Below are 23769 nucleotides of genomic sequence, written 5' to 3' on the forward strand. Positions count from 1 at the left end.
TCATTTGATGGGTTAGTTTTGTTTTTGTTTTCCCCAGATCTATACAGAATTCTATGATATACAGAATTCTTCACCATATTTCTGTAAAGCTGGGGATCTCTGGTCATCAGCAATAAAAATCAACTATGGCTTTATCCACTGACCACAGTGCATTGTATTAAATATCTTTAGTACTGCCAAAATAGGTGAGAATTGAACATGTGGTTCCACATATTTTTGCATGGAAATCAAGTAAAAGAATTTTTTTTTTTTTTTTTTAACTTGTGTCATTTCACTGACGTGATTTACAACGCAACCTTACAAACACTCACTCACATCTAGCTAAAAGGGACAAAGGGATGTGCCTGAAGCACCAGGAGAGACTGAGAGCTGGGTCTGTTCAGCCTGGAAAAGAGAAGGCTGAGAGAGGATCTCATCAATATTTATAAATATCTCAAGGCTGGGTGTCAAGAGGATGGACCAGACTCCTTTCAGTGGTGCCTATCGATAGCATGAGGGGCAATGGGCACAGAGTCAAGCAAAGGAGGTTCTATCTGAATATGAGTAAAAAAAATTCTTTACTTTGAGGGTGACAGAGGCCTGCACAGGCTGCCCAGAGAGGCTATGGAGTCTCCTCCTCTGAAGACGTTCAAGACCCGCCTGGACACATTCCTGTGCAATCTACTCTAGGTGTACTTGCTTTAGCAGGTGGGTTGGACTAGATGGTCTCCAGAGTTCCCTTCCAACACCAAACATTCTGTGATTCTGTGAAATTTACCTTGGCATTCACTTCACTTAAGAAGAAGGTATACTAGAATACAGTCACAGAATATCTAGATTTTTATGGGCCAAATCTTTTCCAGTTTGTTAAGAGTGGCAGGAATGCAAGCAGCTATTCCTTCAGTAGCTATGTTCTGTTGCAACCATACCCAAAACCATAACATTCGCATCAGTTTTGAGTTATTTTAAGAACAACCCTCCAAGTCTCATCAGTTCCTAGTGCATCCCCATATTATAAGACCTTAAGTCATAAGAGCATTATCTCTCTACCTCTCAGCAGTCTTTCAAAAGAGAACTTACTTGGAATGACAGGAAAATGAGAACACGTATTGTGATGAAATCAAGGCAAGTGTTTACTCCGTGACTCTTAAGGTTCAATGAAATTATTCCTGCACTTCTTGATTTCTCAGTGAGGGAAAAATAGTTAATTAAAATTCACAAGGCAATTAATGACAGCTCAATAAAGCTGACATGCATTTCTGTCTGTCACATTCATGTTTTTGGAATTAGGTGCAGTGGAAAGTCACATAAAAGGTTGCATTTTACTAAAATCTAGTGATGTTCTCACAGCCACACAGCATAAGAATTAGGGGCACTATGTTTTACATCTGTTTTAATTAATAAGAAGAAGGCTTCTAAATGACACAGGAGGAGTCACTTAGTCACTGGCAGCTGTCACAGTGCCCTGTTGCTGCTTCCCAAACATTCCCCCTCACTGTCTTCATGCATCTTTCAAAACGCAAGTTCTTTCATTATGCTGTAGGACAGAAGAAAATATGTGCCCAGTAAACAGGCCTTCAGGATGCTGAGACAGGATTCAGTGGAGAACTGTCCCCTTCCAAGCCATGGAGTTTTGGCTATACGGGAGTCTGCTGCAGGACAGAGATGCCATGAACTTTGTTTATTTATACGTGCAAAGAAAATAAAGAACCAGACTCAACTGCAGTGCTGACACTCAGAAGTAACTCTTCTGAAGTTAGCACAATGGCAGCTGGATTAAAATAGCTCTTAGTCTCTTCTGCTTTCCTCATATATTAGCTCTCAGCCAACATGTCGCTTAAGTATCGTGTTAAAAAAAGGCCAGGGGAACCTTTCACAGCATTTTAAAAAATACTAATTTAGCAGCAAAATACTAATTTGTATCAGAAAATTCAACTTGCTGAATGCAGTGAAACAGATCTGCTGATCAATACCAGACAGAAGCCTGTAAGCTCAGTGCTTTTTCCAATCATCTTTTTTCCAACTAGATACAGAAATGTGATCACCTAGCACTGGACCTCTCTATATATAGTTCATTATATGACAGATATGTTTTATTAATTTGTACTCCAAGAATAGAGAGCCATGGAATTAAATATCCAGAAGAAGGTAAAACTTCTGTGTGACTAGTGAATGTCTGATGTAAGAAATGTAATAGGATGATCAGTTTTGAGAGGCAGAGCTACAGTGGAAAATCACCAGATGGCAGCTATACAGACAGTTCTGAGACTGCCTTTTCAACCAGACAAATAGATAAGGCACACCAGATGCTGACATAAGCAAAATAACACAGAAAAGAAATAAAACAGTTCCTGAGGACTGCAAAGAGCTACGAGCCACTGAGTCTAACATTCATAACCAAAAAATTGGTAAAATCTAGAATAGAAAGATAATTAAGCAACACATACATATAAGTGGGATATATGAGGACACTTCTGCTATAAATTATAGTTATGCCTCAGACACATCCTAGAATTCTTTGCAGGAATCAGCAGATCCACAGATAAACGAAGTCAAGTTGATACCATCTGATTTCCAAAAGGCAATAATGAATAGTGTCCCTCACCAAGACTACTGAAGAAATTCAGGGGACATCCTTACATGCTGAGCAGCCATTGATGGGAAGAATTCATCACTAGGAGAATCCCAGAGGAACCTGTGCGAGGGCTTGTAACATTTACTTGTCACTGGATCAGGAACATTACACTAACAGGAAAGGGGGTTTAAAAATTTAGCTAAAATTCATGCCAGTTTATTTGTAATAGAGGAACTAGCAGATTATGTTCACAATGGAAGGGCAGAACTATGCACGAGGGAAAAAAGCAACACAGAAAAATAAATCTCTCCCAGACCTAAGAAATATAAAAAACCACCAGCTTTGGTTAACGACCCTACCTTCCCTTCTCCTAACTTTAAAAAAATGACTATCCTGTTCTTGAAAAACGGAATTGACCGAAATATTTGCAATTGCACCTTGGCTTTACTGATGAAGGATCTTGGTTTTTAAAGGTTGAATTTACCTTTTGGAAATCTGCAGCCACTGTATGGAACAAGAGTGAAAGAGAAGTTCTGTTTTATTTTTCAGAAGGCTGTTTCTATGTGCCTATGTAAAGTGCAGCCTGAACTGCTCTAAAACATTAGAAGTAGCTGTGCCATTTAAAACATTGTTTCACTGAATGAAATATAAAGACATTATAAAGGTTTCAGAAAGGAAAAAACAGAAGACATATTAATACTGGCAAGCCTACTGTCATTAATGTTGCACTTCAGTTGAACAGCATTTGATAGACTTCTGAAAACAAAACAAAACAAAACAAACCACCACACACACAAAAAATAGTGTTTTCAGCTTTAACTCTTCTGAAAAGGGGTTTTGCTGGTTTTTTTAATTTCCAACACCACCACCACCACCACCCCATACCTGGAATTTTGTGTCTCACAATCTAATTTTTGTATAAATATTATTCACATACCCAAGAAAAACATTTACATATATCACAATATGAAAACAAAACAGGGGTTTTTAGCAAGTGTGAAGAGCCTTTTAATCTTTGAATAAAAATTGTTCTTCTACCTTATGTAATAAATCATGGGCTTTCATTTGATTTTCTTTGTATCCTATTCCTCAACTAGTGAAATGACTAGGGCATCATCCAAGCTACCATCACAATTACTGTGCATGTAATTCAGTGACAATCCTGAAGAGGGTAGAGTTGCACAACACACTGCTACTTCCCTCCTGAAACACCATATTCAGGGACATTTAACTTTGAAACCAAGATTGACTATCTATCTTTCTCCATTCCCATTTGTCACACTATTAAAAGTTTAGAACAGAAAAAAGAGCATGCAGAGTTCTGAATCTTGCCTCCTTAGTCTTCCAAATAAATTATTTAAATACATCTCTGGGCTATTCACCACTATGTTAACAACCTACTGATAAAATAACTTACGGTTTCACTCAGGTCAGTATCTATCAAGAATTTTATAACTGCACTACCTACAGAAATTTCACAACAAAAGACATAAGTGTGATCCCTAAATGAAAGGTGTTATTCCACTAATCAGCTGGAACAGCACTCATGATGTGAGCTGTTCCCACTAACCAGACATACAGTTCAAGTAAACGCAGCCTAAATTATAAGCACACATGCAGGAGTCGGCTATTAACAAGGGTTCACAGGAAAAGGAAACCCACTGAACTGAAACCACATTTTCAAACACAGCATACTAGACAGTCTATCGGTAGAGGATCTATTGCAATCCAAAGAACAAGCCCTCCTAAATTAACATAACACTATTTGGAAAAAGATAAAAGTATTTATTTGCTGCCTTTTTACCAAAGAGCATTCTAAATTACCTGAATTCATTTTTATGCATTTCAGCCATTTTCTTCTCAAGCTTTTGTGACTGCTTGGGAAAAATACTAAAGTCGCTGATGTAATTCTCTGGGTGTTCATCAGGATCGTAATCACCAAGCTCAGCTAAACAGATACAAAATAGGAAAATTCAATTGCAACATTAGTTAATAAGGAAAAATGTCAGTAAATACACTGTAATTCAAGATACTCCATGACCAGTAAGAATCCAGCATCTGTCAAGAACTGATACATCGAATAATTGACAGTTAACTGAAAAAAACCAAAATCCTTAAAGCTGCCACCTCTTCAATCAATGAGTTTCAAGTGAAGTTCACTCTTTATTATCTGCAGTCATAATTAGCAATCCTAAACCATTTTCTGTGGCAGAAACATGCTCTGTAAAACAGAGGCATAGGTAACGTTCTCCCTTTCAGTATTTGTCATTTGGTGCCAGACAGAACTAAAGCAATGCATTCCAGATTCTCCTTTTTTTTTAACAGCAATTTCTCCTTACTGATATGGTCTGGTTTAATTACGTTCTAGCAGACAAACACAGGCTGCAACATCGTTTAAGGTGGCCCACAGTGCTTGATTCCCCTTCTAAAAAATGTGTCACTTAGGTACCCAAACATGGCATTTGGTGTTTTCATTTTTCTAAATAAGCCTCTTTTAGTAAGGCCTATGCCCAGCCTTGATTTGTATACATTGCCTTATAATGCAGTAAGAGCTTCATTCACATTAATGCAGAACAAAGGAGACTTCCACACGTATGACATCCCTGATCAGATATCTAGCTAACTATTAATATTTCTCTGTGTGCAATTCAAGACATATACCTGAATTTGGCACAAAGGAAATGTTAAGGAGAGAGAGCGGGAGGATTGCAAAGAAAAAATAAAAGCCTTTCTCCTTGAATTATGTCTACTATTTTCGCCAGAGATTCCATCATCACACAGGTCTTCTCTACCACAAGAATCACAGAATGTTAGGGATGGGAGGGGACCTCAAAAGATCATCTAGTCCAACCTCCCTGCCAGAGCAGGAACATTTAAATGAGAACAGTCACTGAATGATGGTTTTTCCTGATTACTTCAAATGGAATAGGCTGCATGTACTTTCAGGACACAGAACAGAATTTTGCTTTGTTTATAACTGGAATCTAACATTGATGTCATACTTTTTCAGTTTAATGCTAAGACAATACATTGCTTTTAAATTTTTTTAAGTTGCAGTTTGGTTTTAGTTGGCTAAATGGCTAAATTATGAGAATAATTTACAGCACATGTCAATGGAGGGAAACAGTACAACTAAAAAAATATACATTATTGATAGCTATATTCCAACAACAATTTTGAGTTTCTTTTTATACTGAACACATCTATGAGTTAAGTATTCAAAAATGCCTGCTGCTTGTACTTACCTTGGACAATACAGGCACCCAAGTAGGCAGCATCAGAAAAAGAACACAGCAAACGGCCATGGAAAATGTCTCTTTTTATTTGTAGATATAAGAGGTATCTGAAATACAATTTAAAATATTAGGAAATGATGTGGCATCTTTTTGTAACATATTTAATGTACCAGTGTGAAACCAGTTGTGCAACTATTCTGGATCCCTCATCTCCTATTTTAAATGGCAAGAAAAAGAGGTAAAGTGCAACCACAGGAAAAACTACATGTAAGACAAGAGATTTTTTCAATAACAATGAAATAATGATGGCAGGAGTAATAAAAACCTACTAAGAGATAGCATGGAGAGCACTTCATTTCAAATGTACAGCTCTTACGACGCTCATTAGTGACATGAAATAAATTACAGCAATGTGAGTTTGCTTGAGCGCAGCCCCTCTCATTAAATACAGGTTTACACAAGAAAAACTGTCTGTCACTGTAGACAAAATACCGCATTCACGACAGTGGAGAGCATTACTTTCCTTTTCCTTTTGTAATCTGTGAAGAATCCTAGATGAAGCACTGAGGCAGGAGCAACTCTCTCCTTCAGAACTGGGAGAAGAAAACAAAAGGCTCCTTCTACCGGCCCTCTGCTTTCTACCACAGAGCAGTACTGCTTCCAATAGCAAGGAGAGATATGTGGCTGCGAGGCCATCGCTTTGTCTTTTGCTTTCTCCCATGGGGGAGCAATCTCCCAGGAATGGACCAACTCACAGACCAAAGACTCACTCGCAGCCCCTTCCCCAGCCACTCAGCTGGTTACAGCAGTGCCATTCAGCAGCTTCACCCTCCCCTCCACCCCCGCAAAAATAAATTATTTAAGCATTGCTTTAGCCAGATAAATTCAGCTGTCTAGAGGGTACTACCAATCAGACTCAGCGGCTTCTGCAGATCTTAGGACATTCCTTGATGCTGCCAGTCCTCTCCAACCTTGAGCTACAGAGTTGCAAATCAAAATGTGCTTTATGAATAGCACTGATGTCAGACATATTTTGCCCAGGTTACTTGGCTCTGTGTGTACCAGGAGCTCCTGCACCAAGTGGCTTATCTGAAGCTTACACTGAGTCCTAGATTGGAGCAAGACTGGAAGAATTGTCTGAAGGGCAAGGGAAATTTTGTTCCTTTCCTTCACTTGCTACTAAATGCTACATAAATACAAGACAGTTATCACTGAGAAAAGCAATTTGTTCTCATTGTGAATCCCTTCAATCCATCATGGTATCAAAAGTTTCTACAGGAACCTTGCCCTTTATTTTGTAACCCCTTTTTTTCCTGTAATCAGTGTCCAGTAATGGATCACTAATTCCCTCCCATAATTTGATACTGCTACAGTACAGGCTGTTCCCAGAGGAGAACTGCAGCAGGGTGAACTGAAGGCCTCGGTGAGATGCAGTAAAAATTCTTAATCTGCAACGACAGCTTACTGGAAAAGGTTCAGTATATTGATGCAGATACCACATATAACTTGCTCAAATAAGCTGTCCTCATCCTAAAACTAAGTCTTGGCAGGGTGAAAAATCTGGGCTGTGGTTCTCCAAAGTGACCATTAGCTTGAGGTCAAACTGAGTTCACTTTTTAAGAAGTGCCAAAACAAACCCACCTATGAAAGGGCATCCCAAGATTTCACAGCATGGTGGGTTGATTCCACTGTAAGGTCAGATCTCCAGTGACACTGCATATAGGTGGTTTCTCAGCTTGAAAATTATTATCATGAGATACAAAAGTAAACAGGCTTCTGGAAAAGCGTATTAATCCACTGCTCCTGACTTGTATTTGCAGACATAAGGCTGAGATGAGAACTAAGAATCTGAAGTTTCAGGACCCTGCCGGGTCCAATTCTCCAGCTGTGCAGATGGAAGCAAATGCCAGGAACTTTTCTATTAATATTTGGTGTTTACAAGAAGAAAAAATAGTTTTGCGGGAAATTCTTTCCCATGTAACAGGATGAAGCAGGAATGCTGCCCACCTTGACCATCTATTACAAGTTATTATCTTCAGACCCCAGGGAGAATGGGAAGTCTGCAACAATTCACCCAAAGCACCTATTCAAGAATCACGCAGTCTTTCTCTTTCTCTCTCTGAAATGCTATGCAATAAATCACAAGTCAGACTCCTGAAATGAGATGGCACTGACGCCAATATATGTTGCTTTATGAGAATAAATCTGAAAACACACAAACGTGATTCAGTAGAATTCAACCCCCCTTTTTTTTAATACAGGAGGACAGCCATAAAGACAACAGTTTGTGGATAGGTCACTAAGATACTACACCAGCACTTTGGATCAAAAATAACAGCAACATTGACAGAAGCACCTTGGAAAGAGGGGAAAAACTCATCTATATGCATTCCACTACAACGCTGTATAGACCAACATGGGAGTTTGGGTGAGAGTCTGCATACTTGTGGCATTTGTGAGCAGCTAGTCTGTTGCAGGCCAGGATCAAAGATCCTCAATGTCACTATTAAATGTCTGTACCCATCACAGTCTCAGTTATCTGAGTTAATCTTAAACAAGAAATGTTTTCTTTTCCCCAGAAACAAATCAAACAGGAATAAATATAGGTTTTATACTAGTTTCTTGCTTAAGCCTTTCTGCAATGTGAAACTACCAAAATTTGTCGAAATACCCACCAAAGTTAGATTCATTACAATAAAAAATAATAAATACTCTTTCAATCTAAATTGTCAATATATCAATTTTGTCAATTACATGAAGCAAATAAAGATGTAATATCCATTCCTTCCAGCTAAACCACTGGCTCTGCAAGTTGTTCAGAACAAAAAAACCCTCAGAATTAAAAAATTGTAGAAAATTTCCATTACATTTTTTCCATTAACTTCAGTATAACACATTTTTCTTTATCTTGTCTTCCTAACATACCCAGAAATATATCCTTTCTGTAACAATTTGGAAAACACAAACACATATTCAATTTTTCCTGAGAGGTATGTTAACAGAAAATAAATAAGAGCAAGCCAAGGATATACAATCAAAACAGCACACAAGATATAATTTTAGGGAAAAGAACATTTGTGCCTCAGAGCCGATTTCTTCCTAGTGATCATCTTGGGATGACAGAGCTGAACACATGCCATCATGTAGGCTAGCTTCTGTCACAAATGTGGGCCATAGATGCTATTCATCTGTCTTTGCTTCAAAATACATAATTCTTAGCACTTGCTAGTCTGAGGAAGAAGCTCTGCTTCTCCACTCTTATATGAAAGTGGGTTTGTTGTTGCAATGTTTCTTTGACTGTCTGGGGGACAGTGGAGTATCTCTTAAATTGTTCATATACCTTTCTATTACCCTAACATTTTTAAAAACAAAAATACTGAAGTTTATTTTTTCTGTCACTAAGGTCCTGCACTACTAAGTTGTTGCATGAATTTGATCACTGAAATCCTTAATTAAATGATTCAAAATTGCACTTGCAAAGGAAACATCTCCAAGACAGAAGGCAACAGCCAAAAGGGGAAAAGAGGCACAGAGCACAGTTCACAGTGGAGACTGGAGAAATTGTTGGCTAGGATACAAGGGAAGGGAAGCACTTGCACTTATAAGCACTTATAAGAAGGGCAGATGAATATCTACACAGGGCAGAATCAGAGAGTCTGATTGTGTTTTTCAGAGACCACTCATGCAGCAAGCTGCATGGGATACTGTTCATCTTCAAAGAAAGAAGGGCAGTTTGGAATAAGACTAAGACATTAAGGATTTCTTCCAAATGAAGTAGATATATACACTTTGGACTGAAATCCAATGTTGCAAGCTTTGTCAAAGGCTGGCTTAACCTCAGACACTTACTATAATCCTGACAAAGTAATTTAAGTCCCAGGTCAACAAAGACCTATGAATGTGTGTACCTGACTCCTGACTCCAGTAAGATTTATGCATGTAGTTAAAATTGCCTACACTTACAGAAATAACTTGAAATATCAGATCAGATTTTGCTGCTTCTTGTGTCCTTCTACCACAGCTGTTTCTTCCAAGCCCTGGCACAACTTTATAGCCTGATTTACAGCCCTAAGTACTCAGGCTTACCAGCAAGCTCGTAAATGTATGCTTCAGCGCTTACACTTACAAATGCCTATCATTAGAATAACCTCATTTCTATCTATTATCTGTTTGCAATACAGATGAGTCAACTCCAGGTTGGCCAAGGCCTTCCCACAACTGCAGATGAAGGGTCAGCAATACCTATTCTTGTTTTTAAGAAGGCTTCATGACCCCTAGACACCATGTTGCTAACTGCTTAACAGTCAATTTACTTCTATTTTAAGATGTTCAATGAGGCAAGAAAGCTTTCTCACAGCCAAACTTTTTGGTTTGTCCACATAGTGTTTTTTTCTTGTGTTCAAGCCACTTCACACATTTTATTCCAGTAACAAGCATCTCTCCCAGTGCTGTCGCAGCTTTTCCAGATGACAGACACGGTCACCTCAAGGATCCAGCAATGTTCAAAACTTGTTATCTCAGCATGTTGTATGACTTTGACTGCACTACTCTTTACCATGATGCTCTGCACACTCAGGTGGAGAGGGCAAATGAATGTGCTTACAATATTCCTTGATTAGGTGCCCTCCTCCCCCATCAGAATTTATGAGCTCTTCATATATATTATTCTAGACACTAGCTTGTCATTCAGTCTTCTACAGCAGATATCAACAAGCACACTGCAGGAGCACTAGTTTCCTGCCAAAGTCCATGAAACTTGCCTGAACAGTAACAACTACATACTAGTATGTAATACCACAACTAGAACACCTTTTCTATTCTTTACAGTGCCACCTAGAAAAGAAAGCTAACAGAAAAAAAAAATAATTACATTCTCTAAAAATATATTGCTTGTCTACTTACTATTACTTGAGTAGTATTTTGATATCTTATGAATTAAAGAAAATCCATCACACTGTTAGCTACCAATAAAACAGAGTTGACAGATAGATCTTGGAACCATCACAGACAGGTCCCTGAAATAATCAACTCAGGGTGCAGTAGCAGCCAAAAAAAAGCCAATAAAACACTGGGCATGATCAGGATATATTCTGAACAAGACAGAGGGGCATTTTGCCACTATTTAAAGCCTTGGTGTAATCACATCTCAAATGTTTTGCCTAGCTCTAGCCCCTGCATCCTAAGTAGGACAGAGTTGAGCTTGATACAGAGAAGAACAGCTAAAATGAGTGATAGAGCCTCCCTTACAAGGAAAGACAGTGACAATAAAAGTGAGGCTTATGAAATATTGAGGAGAGTTCCCTTACTAATGATTTTCATTCGTTTTTAAAACCTATGCTATTCAATTTGATAGTGAGTCCAATACTATTAAAACTATACATTTACTTGCCAGCTGGCCTCAAGAAAGCCAGAACAGACAAGCGGACTTGCTGAGGCAACAAAACATAGCTACCATTGCAGATCTCAAGAAAAGCAGGACAGGTTGCCCAGAGAGGCAGAGGTATTCCTCAATGATGCCTGGAACAGGGTTCAGTAGCACAGACCCACCCATAATGGTTCACTCTTGGAAGGATGATAGTATTGCAAGACTTGTCAACTTGCAAAGAAATGGTTTGATACTCTGGCATTAACAACCAGCTGGACCACTATCAGCTTCAATTGGCCACTCACTTCTGAATGGAAAAGCACGAGGCTCTTCCAGCACAAGGCAATATCAAGTACAGCTATTTGAGAAAGGACTAGTCAAGCACTGCACACACACAGCTCTACTGCTCTTCCTCGCCCAAGCTAGCTCACTCAGGGCTCTCGAATTTCCCATGTTTACATACCCCAAGTCTGTCAATTTAAATGACTTCCAGCTAAACAATTATTTATCTGCTTTTCTTGTATCAAAGTACTCATTACACTCTTTTATGACAGCCTAGTGATTGAAAAACTACTTCCTGGATTAGGAAATATGGATTAAGAAAAAAGGGTATGATGAAAGCTAGTTGAAATAATCCATCTTTGGTTAATTCCCCCAGCTACTCACCCATGCTCTGGTTTTTTCTACAATAATCATGGATTACTGCTGATACAGTATTATCTGTGGCATTTTAGATCATTCCTTTGGGACCTCAAATGATTTTATACTCTCTCATTTTAATTATACATACACAGCATAATGTAGGGATTTGGAGATAAGAAGGCATGAGGCCTTGGACTGCTTTATTACATAAGAAAGAACAAACACTGATTTATTTATTACCTAAACACGAACACTGACAAAAAATAACAGCATAAAAATCCACGCCCAAGTGTGACCCGTCTTTGGATCCATTTGTTCACACTCACTTAACTGTCTCCACTCTATTCACATGCAGCATCTTAGGCTTTCTCAGTTGTGCAACTTCCCAAGGCTCTGACCTGTGATCAAAGAATAGTGAAAAGAGGCACAGAGCAAAAATATCTGTGCTTTCTAGAGAGTGTAGTGGGACACTGTGTGTACTGCAGATTGAAAGGCCTCTGCAATTAAAACTTCCTGCCTGGTACTTTTATACCTTTGCATGCCATGCCAGCAGAATAAACTTGACCATAATAGTAAACTCCGGAATATTGTTCTTCCTGCATGTGGTTACACACACATAGCTAAAGAAAACCTCCTCTTGCTAGCAAGCCTATCATGCTCTCTGGAAAAACAACCGCAACACACCAAAAAGATTAAAAAAAAAAAAAGAAAAAAAAAAAGAAAAAAAAGGGGGGGGTGGGGAGAAAAGGAAATTAGTAGTAACACTGAAAATGTATGTACTAAAGGTAGTGTCAGCCAGAAAACCGGCTGCAGACCATATGGTGATTTAACACGAAAAGAAACTGAAATTATGTTTCACAGGTATGCATGGCATTGAACAAGGGAGATGTGAGGACCTGCTTGTCATGTTGCTATTGCCTAGTTAAAAGCTAGGAATGCTGAGTGAAGCCAAACTTCTTCTTTCTGATTTCACCTAAAAGCACTAGACAAGCCACAGGTGTGCCATTCAGAAGAGCCTGATGTCCTTCACAGACTACACATGAAGCAGAAGTCAAACCCTCAGAGGTGGCCACAGCACAGAGAAACATCACCCTTTTCTATGGTTGAGGACCTTTCTCTGCTGAAAAGATTACACCAGCTGTTCAGAAATCCATATTCACTGTTTGTGTTGTAATCCGCTGAGCCTCTAATGCACCTGAAATAAATTCAGAGGTCCAATCACTTAGCAAAACAAATTAAACCTTTGCCACTTTCTCACCACAATTTTTCAAAAAGGCAGTGGAAAAACTGCCTGATTAGTTTAACAATTAAACAGAGAAATTGTGTCTTTAGTCTTTCACAAATATGTTCCAAACATGTATGTCCTCACTGCCTGCTGAGGAAGCAGTACTTCCAGAAATAAGGACATACCTAAATCTGTTTTGACACAAGTTAAGGAGACGAGTTAAGAAGGTTAAGCATTCAAGTGCATTAAAATCTGGACTTTGTTGACAAATCAGGTTTCACGTTGTCTGTTATTACAGAAACAAGGGAGCTGAAGGCAACAACCCCCATGGGCCTGCTGACTCTAGAGAAAACAGTGATCAACGACCACAAAACCCAGCCCTTCTGCAGTGAGAGACGGAAATTTTGTCCAGAGTCCACAGAATTCCTTATTTAGCAATAATATCTCAAAGTGCCTTAACATCCACAGGCAGGCACTGATTTTACTTCAAAAGCACAGCTATGGAAGCGATCGTTAATTAAAAGGAGGAAAGATGAAAGCAAGCGGCTGGAATGGTATGATGTGACTGATGATATTCACAGCCATCCTCTGCAGTGGAACGAAATGCAGTGACAGGCAAGTGCATGGCTTGATCCTTTGCCCAAGGCACTCCTGGCCTCTGAACATGCAATGTGCACGCATTTGCAGGCTCTTAAGGTTTGGGTTTTTTCTACAGTATCACAGGCAGAAGGATGACTTCAGCTAGGTCACTCTCCATCTTAATTTCCTGAAAGCTGTTGCATCTGTAAAACCACAGACTAACTCAAGAATTACAGTTCAGCCCAGACTACCAAAGGTAGGATAGCAATGAAGCAGCAGTAATCTGAAGTAACAAATACTCAGGGTTTTTCCTCCAAGTGATGTCTAAATCCCGAACAGTATTTCTATGTTATACTATTTTCACAGAAATGAAACCATTTACTCCACACACACAGCTTTGTGTACTGAATAGATGATTTTTTTTTTCTTTTTCTTTTACATCAGATATTGCCATGGAAGAGCAGGAAAACCAGCCTTTTTAACATCTGTACATCTCTTAGATGTCTCTAAGGTACTTCATTAAAGATTTATTCCTATAAAGCTTTTACAAAGACTGCATCGACAATAATCCACATGGGGGATTTAGACAGGGTTAATTAATATTCTGAACCAAAGATAAGTATGACAATGTGACAGGATGAGTCTTACTGTAGCTTAAATTCATTATCTAAATGGAGACTACAGACATTTGTCAGATTTCTAGGCAGTTGAAGAAGCAAGAGAGTGACAGGCTTTGTTAGGCATGGAGAGTAGCCGAAATGCAAAGTGCTAGTACTCTGATTCAGCTGACTGTATATACAGCTATGAAATGCAGACAGCTTTTAAGTCAAAGAGTGACAATATTATTAATTTATTTTCAAATCATCCTAAGCATACAAGGCAACAAATGTGACTGTCCCATGAACAGAACAGAGGAAAAAAATATCTACCAAAAAGCCAACTCATTATAAAGGTTTCATGACTGCTCTCTGTCAAATACTAATGGATTTTTTCACTGCAATTCAAGAAAAAAAAATAACTTCGGCCAATTTAGAGTCTCACATTGAATCTGACCCTCTGTCTTAGACAATGAAGCAAATTCTCAGAGGTGAGTTACATGACTACACTTCACTTGCTCATGTCAGGCACATTTCCTATAATTTGTTATTGAGTGAGAGATCTGGGCAGAGAAAAAGTAAAGCTTCCCCAGCAGCAACAGTGGGAAACCAGAAAGCTGATCAGATACAAAAGGTGTCAGGTAGACATATGAAAAGAGAAACTATTTTTCCTTTTAAAGCCTTAATAGTATTAGATTTAGTGAAGACTATAAAACATTTTTCATCCAGCAGCTTGCCTTTAAAAATTAATTTGAAATGTTCCAGCAAAGCCTAGAACATACTGACAGCATGATACACTTCAGTGAACTAATTCTAGGCACTCTGCACTTCAGTAAAATTTCTCCTGGGAGGGTATCCAAGAAGTTAAAAGGAAAAGAAAAAAAAAAAAAAAACCAAACAACACAAACAACTAAGGGTCTTGAATAAGGAAGGTCTATATGAAGTTTATACTCGAGGTCATGAAAAGTAACACATTCAATCGAAGACAAACATGAACAAATAATGAAAATCCCTTGACTTCCTGCTTCACAACCTGTTCACTCAGCTAAACAATTTCAGTACATCACCCAAGATAAACAGCTATAATACGAACTGCATGTTCCAGCTGCTCTATACAAAGTATAAACTTATCATTCAGCAGAATGCAAGCTGTTCCTGAAACTTTCAGTATGAGACCAGGGATAATGAAATCACTCCCATTCATGGAGTGACTCGTGAGCATAAGAATTTGCAGGGCTTGGGGAAAGCATCAATGACGAACTTGGGGCAAAAAGGGCGCAGGCACTCTGTGCTTCTGCAACATGCAGCTATTAGTCAGAGGTGTGAGCTGCCGACTAACAACGTGGTACAGCGTACATACAGTCCTGCACAGCTGTTTCAGAGGTCAAAAGGGCTGTTACTTTCCTACAATTTTTTCCCCAAGTTGAAAAATACCCGGAGTATTCACAATGGCAAGTAGGAAGGACAAAGCTCCCTTTCGTTAAGTAAGACTGATTTGTTGAACAGCTGTGTTTTCACAGCATAAGCAGGAAAATTTCCATGTTAGCAACAAGACTTCTTAATCTACAGAGCAGTTGTACTTTAAAAATACAAATATATTGCACCTTTACATCAGTTTGCTAAAGGTCTACCAGTACTTTAAAACTACTATCTTGTTTGTGGTCTTGAAGACACACACACACACAAGAGAAAGCTCAGTGATTGCTATTCATAGTTCCTGTTTACAGAGTTAGGGCCATTACTGAATCAAACTTCACAGATTATTTCACACATATAAAAATGGAAAAACTAAGACACACACACAAAGCTTACTCAAGACAACAATCCTTGCCAGGGAAGAATTAGGATAATCCTTGCCCATTGCTTCTCTTTCTGAAAGTTCTTCAAGAGCATCACTACTTCTCTCTATGCTATAGAAAAGTGCCCTTAAACTGCTTTTAAAAATCCATTGGTATGACAGTAAATAAAAAAGCTATTGGTAGTCCAAATGTCTGTCTATTCAAGTATTTTACCATAAATAGTGAAAACTGTACCCTACACAACAAATTGTCTTATTTTGAACTTGTTAATGATGCACATTAAATGTACAGACAAACAAACAAAAAATACCTGGTGAGCTCTTCTTTTATCTTCAAGGGTTCGTGTGGGTAGAATTTCACTCTAAAGCACATGGTATATGGTGGGTGAGCTGAAATATTATAAAGAAAAAGCATGAGAACAGTAGCAAACAAACATTTCCTCAGCCACCCTCAGGGAGTGACCTCCAAGAGTCTTGCAAAGTAGCCTGTGCAAGGGTTAGCTCCAATTCATCAGGCAGCAATTCAAACAAAACCAATAAATGTTGTATATACACATGAAGAGAATAGAACATATGACAGAGAAGGCCAAAGCATGTGCAAAATATAGCTAATATAGGCACATAGGCAAATAAGTTATAAATTGTTTTGCACCTCACAAGACTTAATGCCTGATCCAAGAACTACAACACATTTGGGAAGCTGATAAACAGGAAGTAATTTTATCTTGTCACAATGAGATACAAAGTTGTAATGTATATTCGTTATTCCTGATGATGATAATGCCTAGATTACAAAGTGGAAGAAAATACTAACAAAATTTGATTAATGAAACTAGAGACAACAGAACTGGTTTTGTTTTCACTATTAAGAAGACAACACTACCTACTCCTGAGGGAAGGGAAGGGAAGGGAAGGGAAGGGAAGGGAAGGGAAGGGAAGGGAAGGGAAGGGAAGGGAAGGGAAGGGAAGGGAAGGGAAGGGAAGGGAAGGGAAGGGAAGGGAAGGGAAGGGAAGGGAAGGGAAGGGAAGGGAAGGGAAGGGAAAGAGAAGGGAAGAGAAAGGGAAAGGAAAGGGAAGGGAAGGGAAAGGAAAGGGTTTTAATCAGCAATCAATATCTTTCTGTTTTACATTACTGAACACAGCTTTATATCCCACTGTTGTATCTTTGACAACATTCAAGATATCTAATCCTAGGCCAGTGATCTTTTAGTGATTACAAGAGGGACAGAAACCAAACCAAACACTATCACTTTAAACAGAGGCATCTTGTGATAACCATGTTAGGATAAAAGATGTGTGAAAACCAAGTAGAAGGCTTAAAAATATCACACAAGGGACAATATACAGGTAGGCAGAGCCCTCAAAGCTAGCTGTCACGAGGTAATGTTCATGTGTTAAATTTCAGTTTGAAGTGAGAAGGAAAACAACCACATGTTCAAAATGTGAATGTTGTGGGGAAAAAACTCATCTACATCACATGGGCCATGGTAACTGGCAGGCCTGCTCGTAACACTGAGAGAGAAAAGGGCAAAGAAAATTACAGAAAAAATGGAGGAAGAGAACAGGTGAAAGAGAGAATTACAGTTTCATTATTGTAATCTATAACAGTAATCACTAACCTACCAGAATATTTCACTGTACCATCTCCTCAAGATTACTAGCTCACTGGCTTGTACAAACCGCATGTGGAAATCAGTTCAATAATCATTACACTCTTCAAACTACTTTGTAGTGTTTAACTGTATGCTGCAGTATTGCAGAAACACGTCTTTGGATATCACTTGGTTTGTAAATGTGATGTACAAAAGCAACAGAAAATAAAAATGTGTTACATTTTTTGTTATGGTTGGTATCTTTTGAAGGATTAAACTGCTTTTGAGGATGAAATATTTTCCCCTTTCAAGACCTCATGTTGCACTTCTTTTAAGTACAGTCAGCCTCAACAAAAACTGCTGATTTCACTTTTTTTACTTGTTTATAATAACCACTCATTTAAGACACAAGAAGGAATGTCAGAAGAAATTGGGACAGAGAAATGAAAAAATACAGAAAAAAAAAAAAAGAGCAAGGAAACAATAACAAATAGAAACGAACAAGAGGAAATGGAGAAAGAAAAACAAGCCTTAAGTGTTCTCTAGGGATGGTTTGTACATTCACGCTAATCAAATCTGGACAGGACCTCTGAAGGCAAGAGAAACACAGTGACTGCTTTCTGTGGGCTTCAGCATCTTAGATGTGACCTCAGCATTGTCTTACGGTGACTGGGAATAGGCTGCAAAACAGAGGACACTTATGTCCTCCCAGTCTTGTAATGGCAAACTAGAAGATAAAGTGAATTCAATGCCCCAGAAAGGAAAACAGCCATCCACAAATGCACTACGGAGTCATGTTGTCTGGACAAAGCAAAGATAGAGTAAGTCATCTTAAATGGCTCTGTCTCTTCTCAGTGGCCTTTTTACAAGTAAGCAAGGGAGAAAACCTTGCATTTTCAGAATCCAGTTCCACTTACAAACCTGACAGAAGAGCCAACCTGTACTAAATTAGCAAGAGCTCTTCCTCAGCAAAAAAAGGACTTTCAAATATTCTGGCAGATTTGTGCTTGAAATAGGGATGCACAAAAATGAACAGCTAATGCATGGCTCTGCAGGGCCATAGCTAGCACAAGTCTACTGCAAGATAGTAAAAATGGACTGAATTTTACCCAATGAAACAATCAAAACTTTGGCTGTGGTAAAAAGAAAAAAGAAAAAAAAAGAAAAACAAACAAACAAAACACAAACAAAACCAAAAACAAACAAACAAAACAAAAAACCCAAACAAACAAACAAAAGAGTTATAGTGGAAGAGTCACAGTCTGGCAGAACATGGTAATGACAGAAAAGCAATAGCTGCCCCGTATGCAAGGAGTATAATAGCAGTGAAAGGATGGCAATACATTGCACTAAAAAATAGACCACATTCAGTTAACAGCAAAGGTTATAATAGGAAATATTTTTCTTGTAGCAAAAGGACAGTATATGACAAAAGTATATACAGCAGTATGCACAGAATATGCAGGAGATTTGGCAAGGCAGTTGGAAGCCTACTTTGCAAATCTTTTCCTGGACTCAATATTCTGTAACAATATTCCTCAGCACTGCAGCAAACAACATAAAACAAGCTCCTGCAGCCTGCTAAACTGAAGTCCTTTCTCAGCAACACCTGCAACAATGGCACAATCCCGACAAGTAATTTGAAATGTTAAAAAGAATATGATCCCCATAATCCAATTCATCTCTGGAGATAAGAAGGTACCCTGCAATTGCAGAAGGAAACAGGATCCACTGTTTCTGTTTGTCTTTTCCAGTTAGAAAACCAGTCACCAACAATGAACACTTGAAAGGAGAAGGAAGGAACGCCCAAAGCAATCCACTTTCTTCTCCATCCTAATTTTGAAAAGGATCGTAAGCCTAATGTTCCTCCAAAAATGCATTCAATGATATGTAAACATTTAGTAAGGCCTTTGTCTTGCAAATTTTACAGCACTGGAGAAACACACATGAGAAATTCATATTCTCTCATTCACTATATCTTTGAAGTGGAGAGCAAGACAGGCAGTGAATTGTATCAGCTCAAGAAATGAGATTGTCAAGCCAGACAGTTCCTCAGCTCCTTCAATGCAAAATTACTTTCTACCACTTACACATTAAAGTGGAAACATTACCAACAAATCTTCCCAAAACATAACTCAATTTGCAGAAGTACATTTTTTCAACACAAAACTAGCCTGAATATAGTCTGTTTTATAATAGCTACAAGCCTTTTCTTTCAGAGTGGTCCTTTATCTGTCAGATAAGGAGCAGCTGGTATAGTGAAATGCCCAAGGCTTTGTCAGAACTTCCTACCACCATAAGCTTTGCTTTCTCACTAAAAAAGATTCACAATTCCAATAATTTCAAAGGACTTTAGCATGGAGAATAGTAGTGATTGCAAACTTCATTGCAACTGGGCTATTAATTCGCCAGTGTATGTGCTAACAGCACATAAGAGATAAAGGCAAAAGAACAAGTAAAACCATTTAAATGATATTAAATGCTAAGACTAGTCATGATCTAGTGCCTCATGAAGGAACTACAGACACACAGTGTGGAAGGTTTCCAGTCAAATGATTGTGTGTTTGTAAGGTTTATTTCAGTTGCATTTAACTAAGGCAGACTATCCAACACATCTGAAATAGTAAGGATGTCCAAGCTAAAAGCCTAACCTCTAACACCCTGACCAGAACAAAGAGGGCTATGGGACCTGCATCTCTTGGCACAGATACCAATGTGTAAGGGACTGAGTCTCATACACATTCATTTCTAAGTCCACTGAACCATTTGCCTTCAGTGTAGATGAAGAGCTTACAGTGAATAATAAGGCTAAGAAAAACTACACATTCATATTACCATTTTCTTCATTGAAAGTGAATCTGAAACAACAAGAAAAAAATTAATGTAAGAGAAATTTGTTTTTAAAAGCTGGTGAAAAACTGAAAGTTTTAGAAGTGCGAACTAAAGAGGGAGAAGCATAGAAGAGCCTCAGCTGCCACTTTCGGGAAGCTTTCCTGTTTGTTTTTAACAATCTGCTTTTCATTCAGCACAAATACTAGCTTCTGTAATGAGCTGTACTGGCAGTGTCGTTTTTTTGATTAAACATGGAGTACAGATGGATACTGAAAGCCAAAAGCAGATGTTTAAATTATCTTCACAGCCCTGAGAATGCAATATTGCAGAAAACTTTCTGCATCTCTCCTTGATGTTACATATTCTCTGATCTACACTACCCTACAACAATTAGTGGTCACTTGGTAATTAAAAGAAACAAACAAACAAACAACAACAACAACAAAACAATACACACACATTACACTCAAATAATCTTCATGTTCACTAATGCTGAAGAAGGATTTCTGGGAAACTCTAAGGCATATGCTGTTATTTTGATATACTTCTTCCCTTACCAAATTAATCATCTGATTATGCATACCACTTGCTAAGCATGTTTAAGACAGAACACTACTCAGTGATTTTATTTTATGCATAAAAGATATCTGATCTATCAAGATCATAAACCCCAAACTGTGGGCTCTTCCTCATTGTACTCAATGGATTTTCATCAACAGTTACAATAATGCTTTAAAGCATGTTATTAAATCTTTTTGAGGATCACAGGTAAAGGATATACAGCATTCAGATTAGTGCCTGAATAATCACACAAAACCGACTGTTTTCACTGTGCATGGATTTATGAACTTCATATTCGATTAAACTCTTTATTAGATTTGTTCCGAGACATGAAAACTGATGACAAGTTTGTTGAGATTTAAGAAAGTTTCGCACAACCGATCTCTGCATCTGACTTCTTGCTTCCCATGATTCATTCCACCTCCTTTCACATTTTATGACAGCATTAGAGATTAAGGAAATTGACTTAACAAATTCCGGTGGCCTGACACCGGAGAACATTCTTTTTGCATTACTCTCTCAGATCTCCTGAGATGCAAGGCAGCAAGAAAAACATGTGACTTTTCAACTTCTGCACATCAGAGCAGCAGAATTGATTCTGTTCTACTGTGATCAAGAACAAAACCCATATAGTTGGATATTTGCCTGCCACAAAGCAGATTACATGATAGCTGCATACTTATTATACAGAATAACCTTTAAAATTAATGAAAAAAGAGAGAGGGGAGGTGCATGGTAAAACTCTGTTATTTATTTAAATATTAGTGTTGATGTGACCGGCATGATCTACAGTAAGACATTCCTAGACAGAAAATAAGTTTAAAAAAAGTAAGATGGCCAAATGGAGAGGAACTTTACTGTTGGCACCTGGGAGAGAGTAACAGAGTGCAGAAAATCATGTAAAAGAAAAGAACTGGTTTTAAAGCATCTTTATGTAGAACCACAAAGATGCAGCCACCTTAGGCAACCTTGCAGAGAGCTTTTCAACACACTACTGGAAGCACGGTGTTCACAGCCACTGATAGCTGGCCACCAACCAGCTTCAACCTGTACAACAAAATTGGTGTGGTTCAGAATATTTCTCAGAGACTAAAACTTCCCTTCTCAGGCAAAATTAGTGGTAAAAATGGCTGAGGCACAGACCTAGACTTTACACATCATGTTATGACAGAAACATCTCAGTGAAAATGGAAAATGCAAATGTAGATGTTAAACAAAAACGATACCACACCTTCATTTTTCTCATGTTGTGCAAGGACACATTTAAATATTCTTTCATATGTGACAAGACAAAACATAAAATATTTTGGAATATTCATTTTGCTATATCCTAGTATTACTAAATATGAACTTAAAGCAAACTTTGCCAAAGCTAAACGAATTAATATGGTAGCACATCACACAAGAACCTATGCAGATTTCAGAGCTTTGAACACAAAATATTCAGTCCCACTGACAGAATATAGCTGCCAAATTGTGATTTCTGTACAACCTGACAATATAGAGGGATTCTGCTTGACATGGCTATACATGGGACCACCACCAAAGACCCACTTTGAGCAGTCTTCTTGGTGCAGCAGGACTGCACTGCCATCTCAGGAGAATTCCCAGGACTGAGAGCCCTCACCATCTCCTTGGTGAGTGAGTATTTCTTCTGGATGTTTGCTTGAGTAAGCCCTCAACCCCCTTCAGTGAGCAACAATTTCTTCTGGGTACCCTTGACAGATTTTCCTCTTTGTGAGGGAGTGTGATTTGGAGCATCATTCTTGTGTGTCAACATGCAGTAATAAGAGCCCAACTGGTGAAATGAACCTGCAGTGCTGTGATAAACGTTATTATAGTGCTGACTGGTTTGGGGATTGTCCCTGTTCTTCATTGGTTTCTGTTGTTTGGTTTGGCATTGCCACGAAATAAAGCTTGCATTTATCCTTGTTTCAGATTAGTATTTGCACCTGCATGACACCTGACAGCAAAACACGTTTGTTAGTTTCTGATTCTCTCTTGCTGTTGTTGTTGAGACCTTTTCACCATGATAAATAACCTTATACTAGCTGCATTTTATTTTGCTTTTTGTTTATGCATTCATTTTTTCAGTCTTCAGAGTCCTGATCAGGAATCTACCCCAAAAGCCACACATGTCCTCTGATGAGACCATCACATCACTACATCTATGGAATTTATGGAGTAACTTCAATTGGATCTAAGCATCATCTATATGCAGATAGAGTTGTTCTGAATAAATCGAAACACTCTAAGTACATCTTTTGGCAGAGTTCCTGAATATGTTGCTATGCGAAGTGCAACAAGAAGCATGAGAGCCTTACACTTTGTTGGGTGAAAGCAGTGATACAGATGCAGATTAGAGGAAACTCTCTTCTACTTTTGATAACACAATGGAAGGAAGAAAGAGATAAAGATCATTTGTAATTAATAAAGTATCTCTTTCCTTCCTTCACTAGCATTGCAGAGGAGCAGAACTTAGTTTTAGCTTCATGTTGTTTAACTTATTTTATACCAGATAACATTCCAGCTACCTAAACACTAGATACGAAGAGTTCACACTGAATATGCTAGGTGCATGTTTATACACACATGCACACAGATGTTGCAATACATACTATTGCTTCATTAATGGAAGAATTTTATGAAGTATTCCATGTAGTCCAGTCAATACCCAAGATTAAGAGTTTCTACAGTATTTTAAGCTCCATCACACTTTAAAACAAATGCATTATCTCCCACAGAAAAGACACCTTGTACTTATGCTTAAAACAGAAAGCAACTGCATA

The 23769-nt window shown here is 38.3% G+C and overlaps 1 protein-coding gene across 1 annotated transcript in view; it reads right to left on the reverse strand.

Moving 5' to 3' along the window:
* Positions 1–23769, reverse strand: part of FRMD3 (FERM domain containing 3) — a gene marked incomplete at its 3' end in the record, with an annotated part of 171884 nt that overhangs the window by 39467 nt on the left and 108648 nt on the right. Inside the window, exons 4-6 of the mRNA XM_080362358.1 lie at positions 16307–16385; positions 5800–5897; positions 4379–4502 (exon numbers count right to left, since the gene is read on the reverse strand). Coding sequence (XP_080218484.1) covers positions 4379–4502; positions 5800–5897; positions 16307–16385 — 301 coding nt within the window. The remainder of the gene's footprint in view (positions 1–4378; positions 4503–5799; positions 5898–16306; positions 16386–23769) is intronic.

Source organism: Nesoenas mayeri, assembly GCF_963082525.1.
Source record: "Nesoenas mayeri genome assembly, chromosome: Z".
Lineage (NCBI taxonomy): Eukaryota > Metazoa > Chordata > Aves > Columbiformes > Columbidae > Nesoenas > Nesoenas mayeri.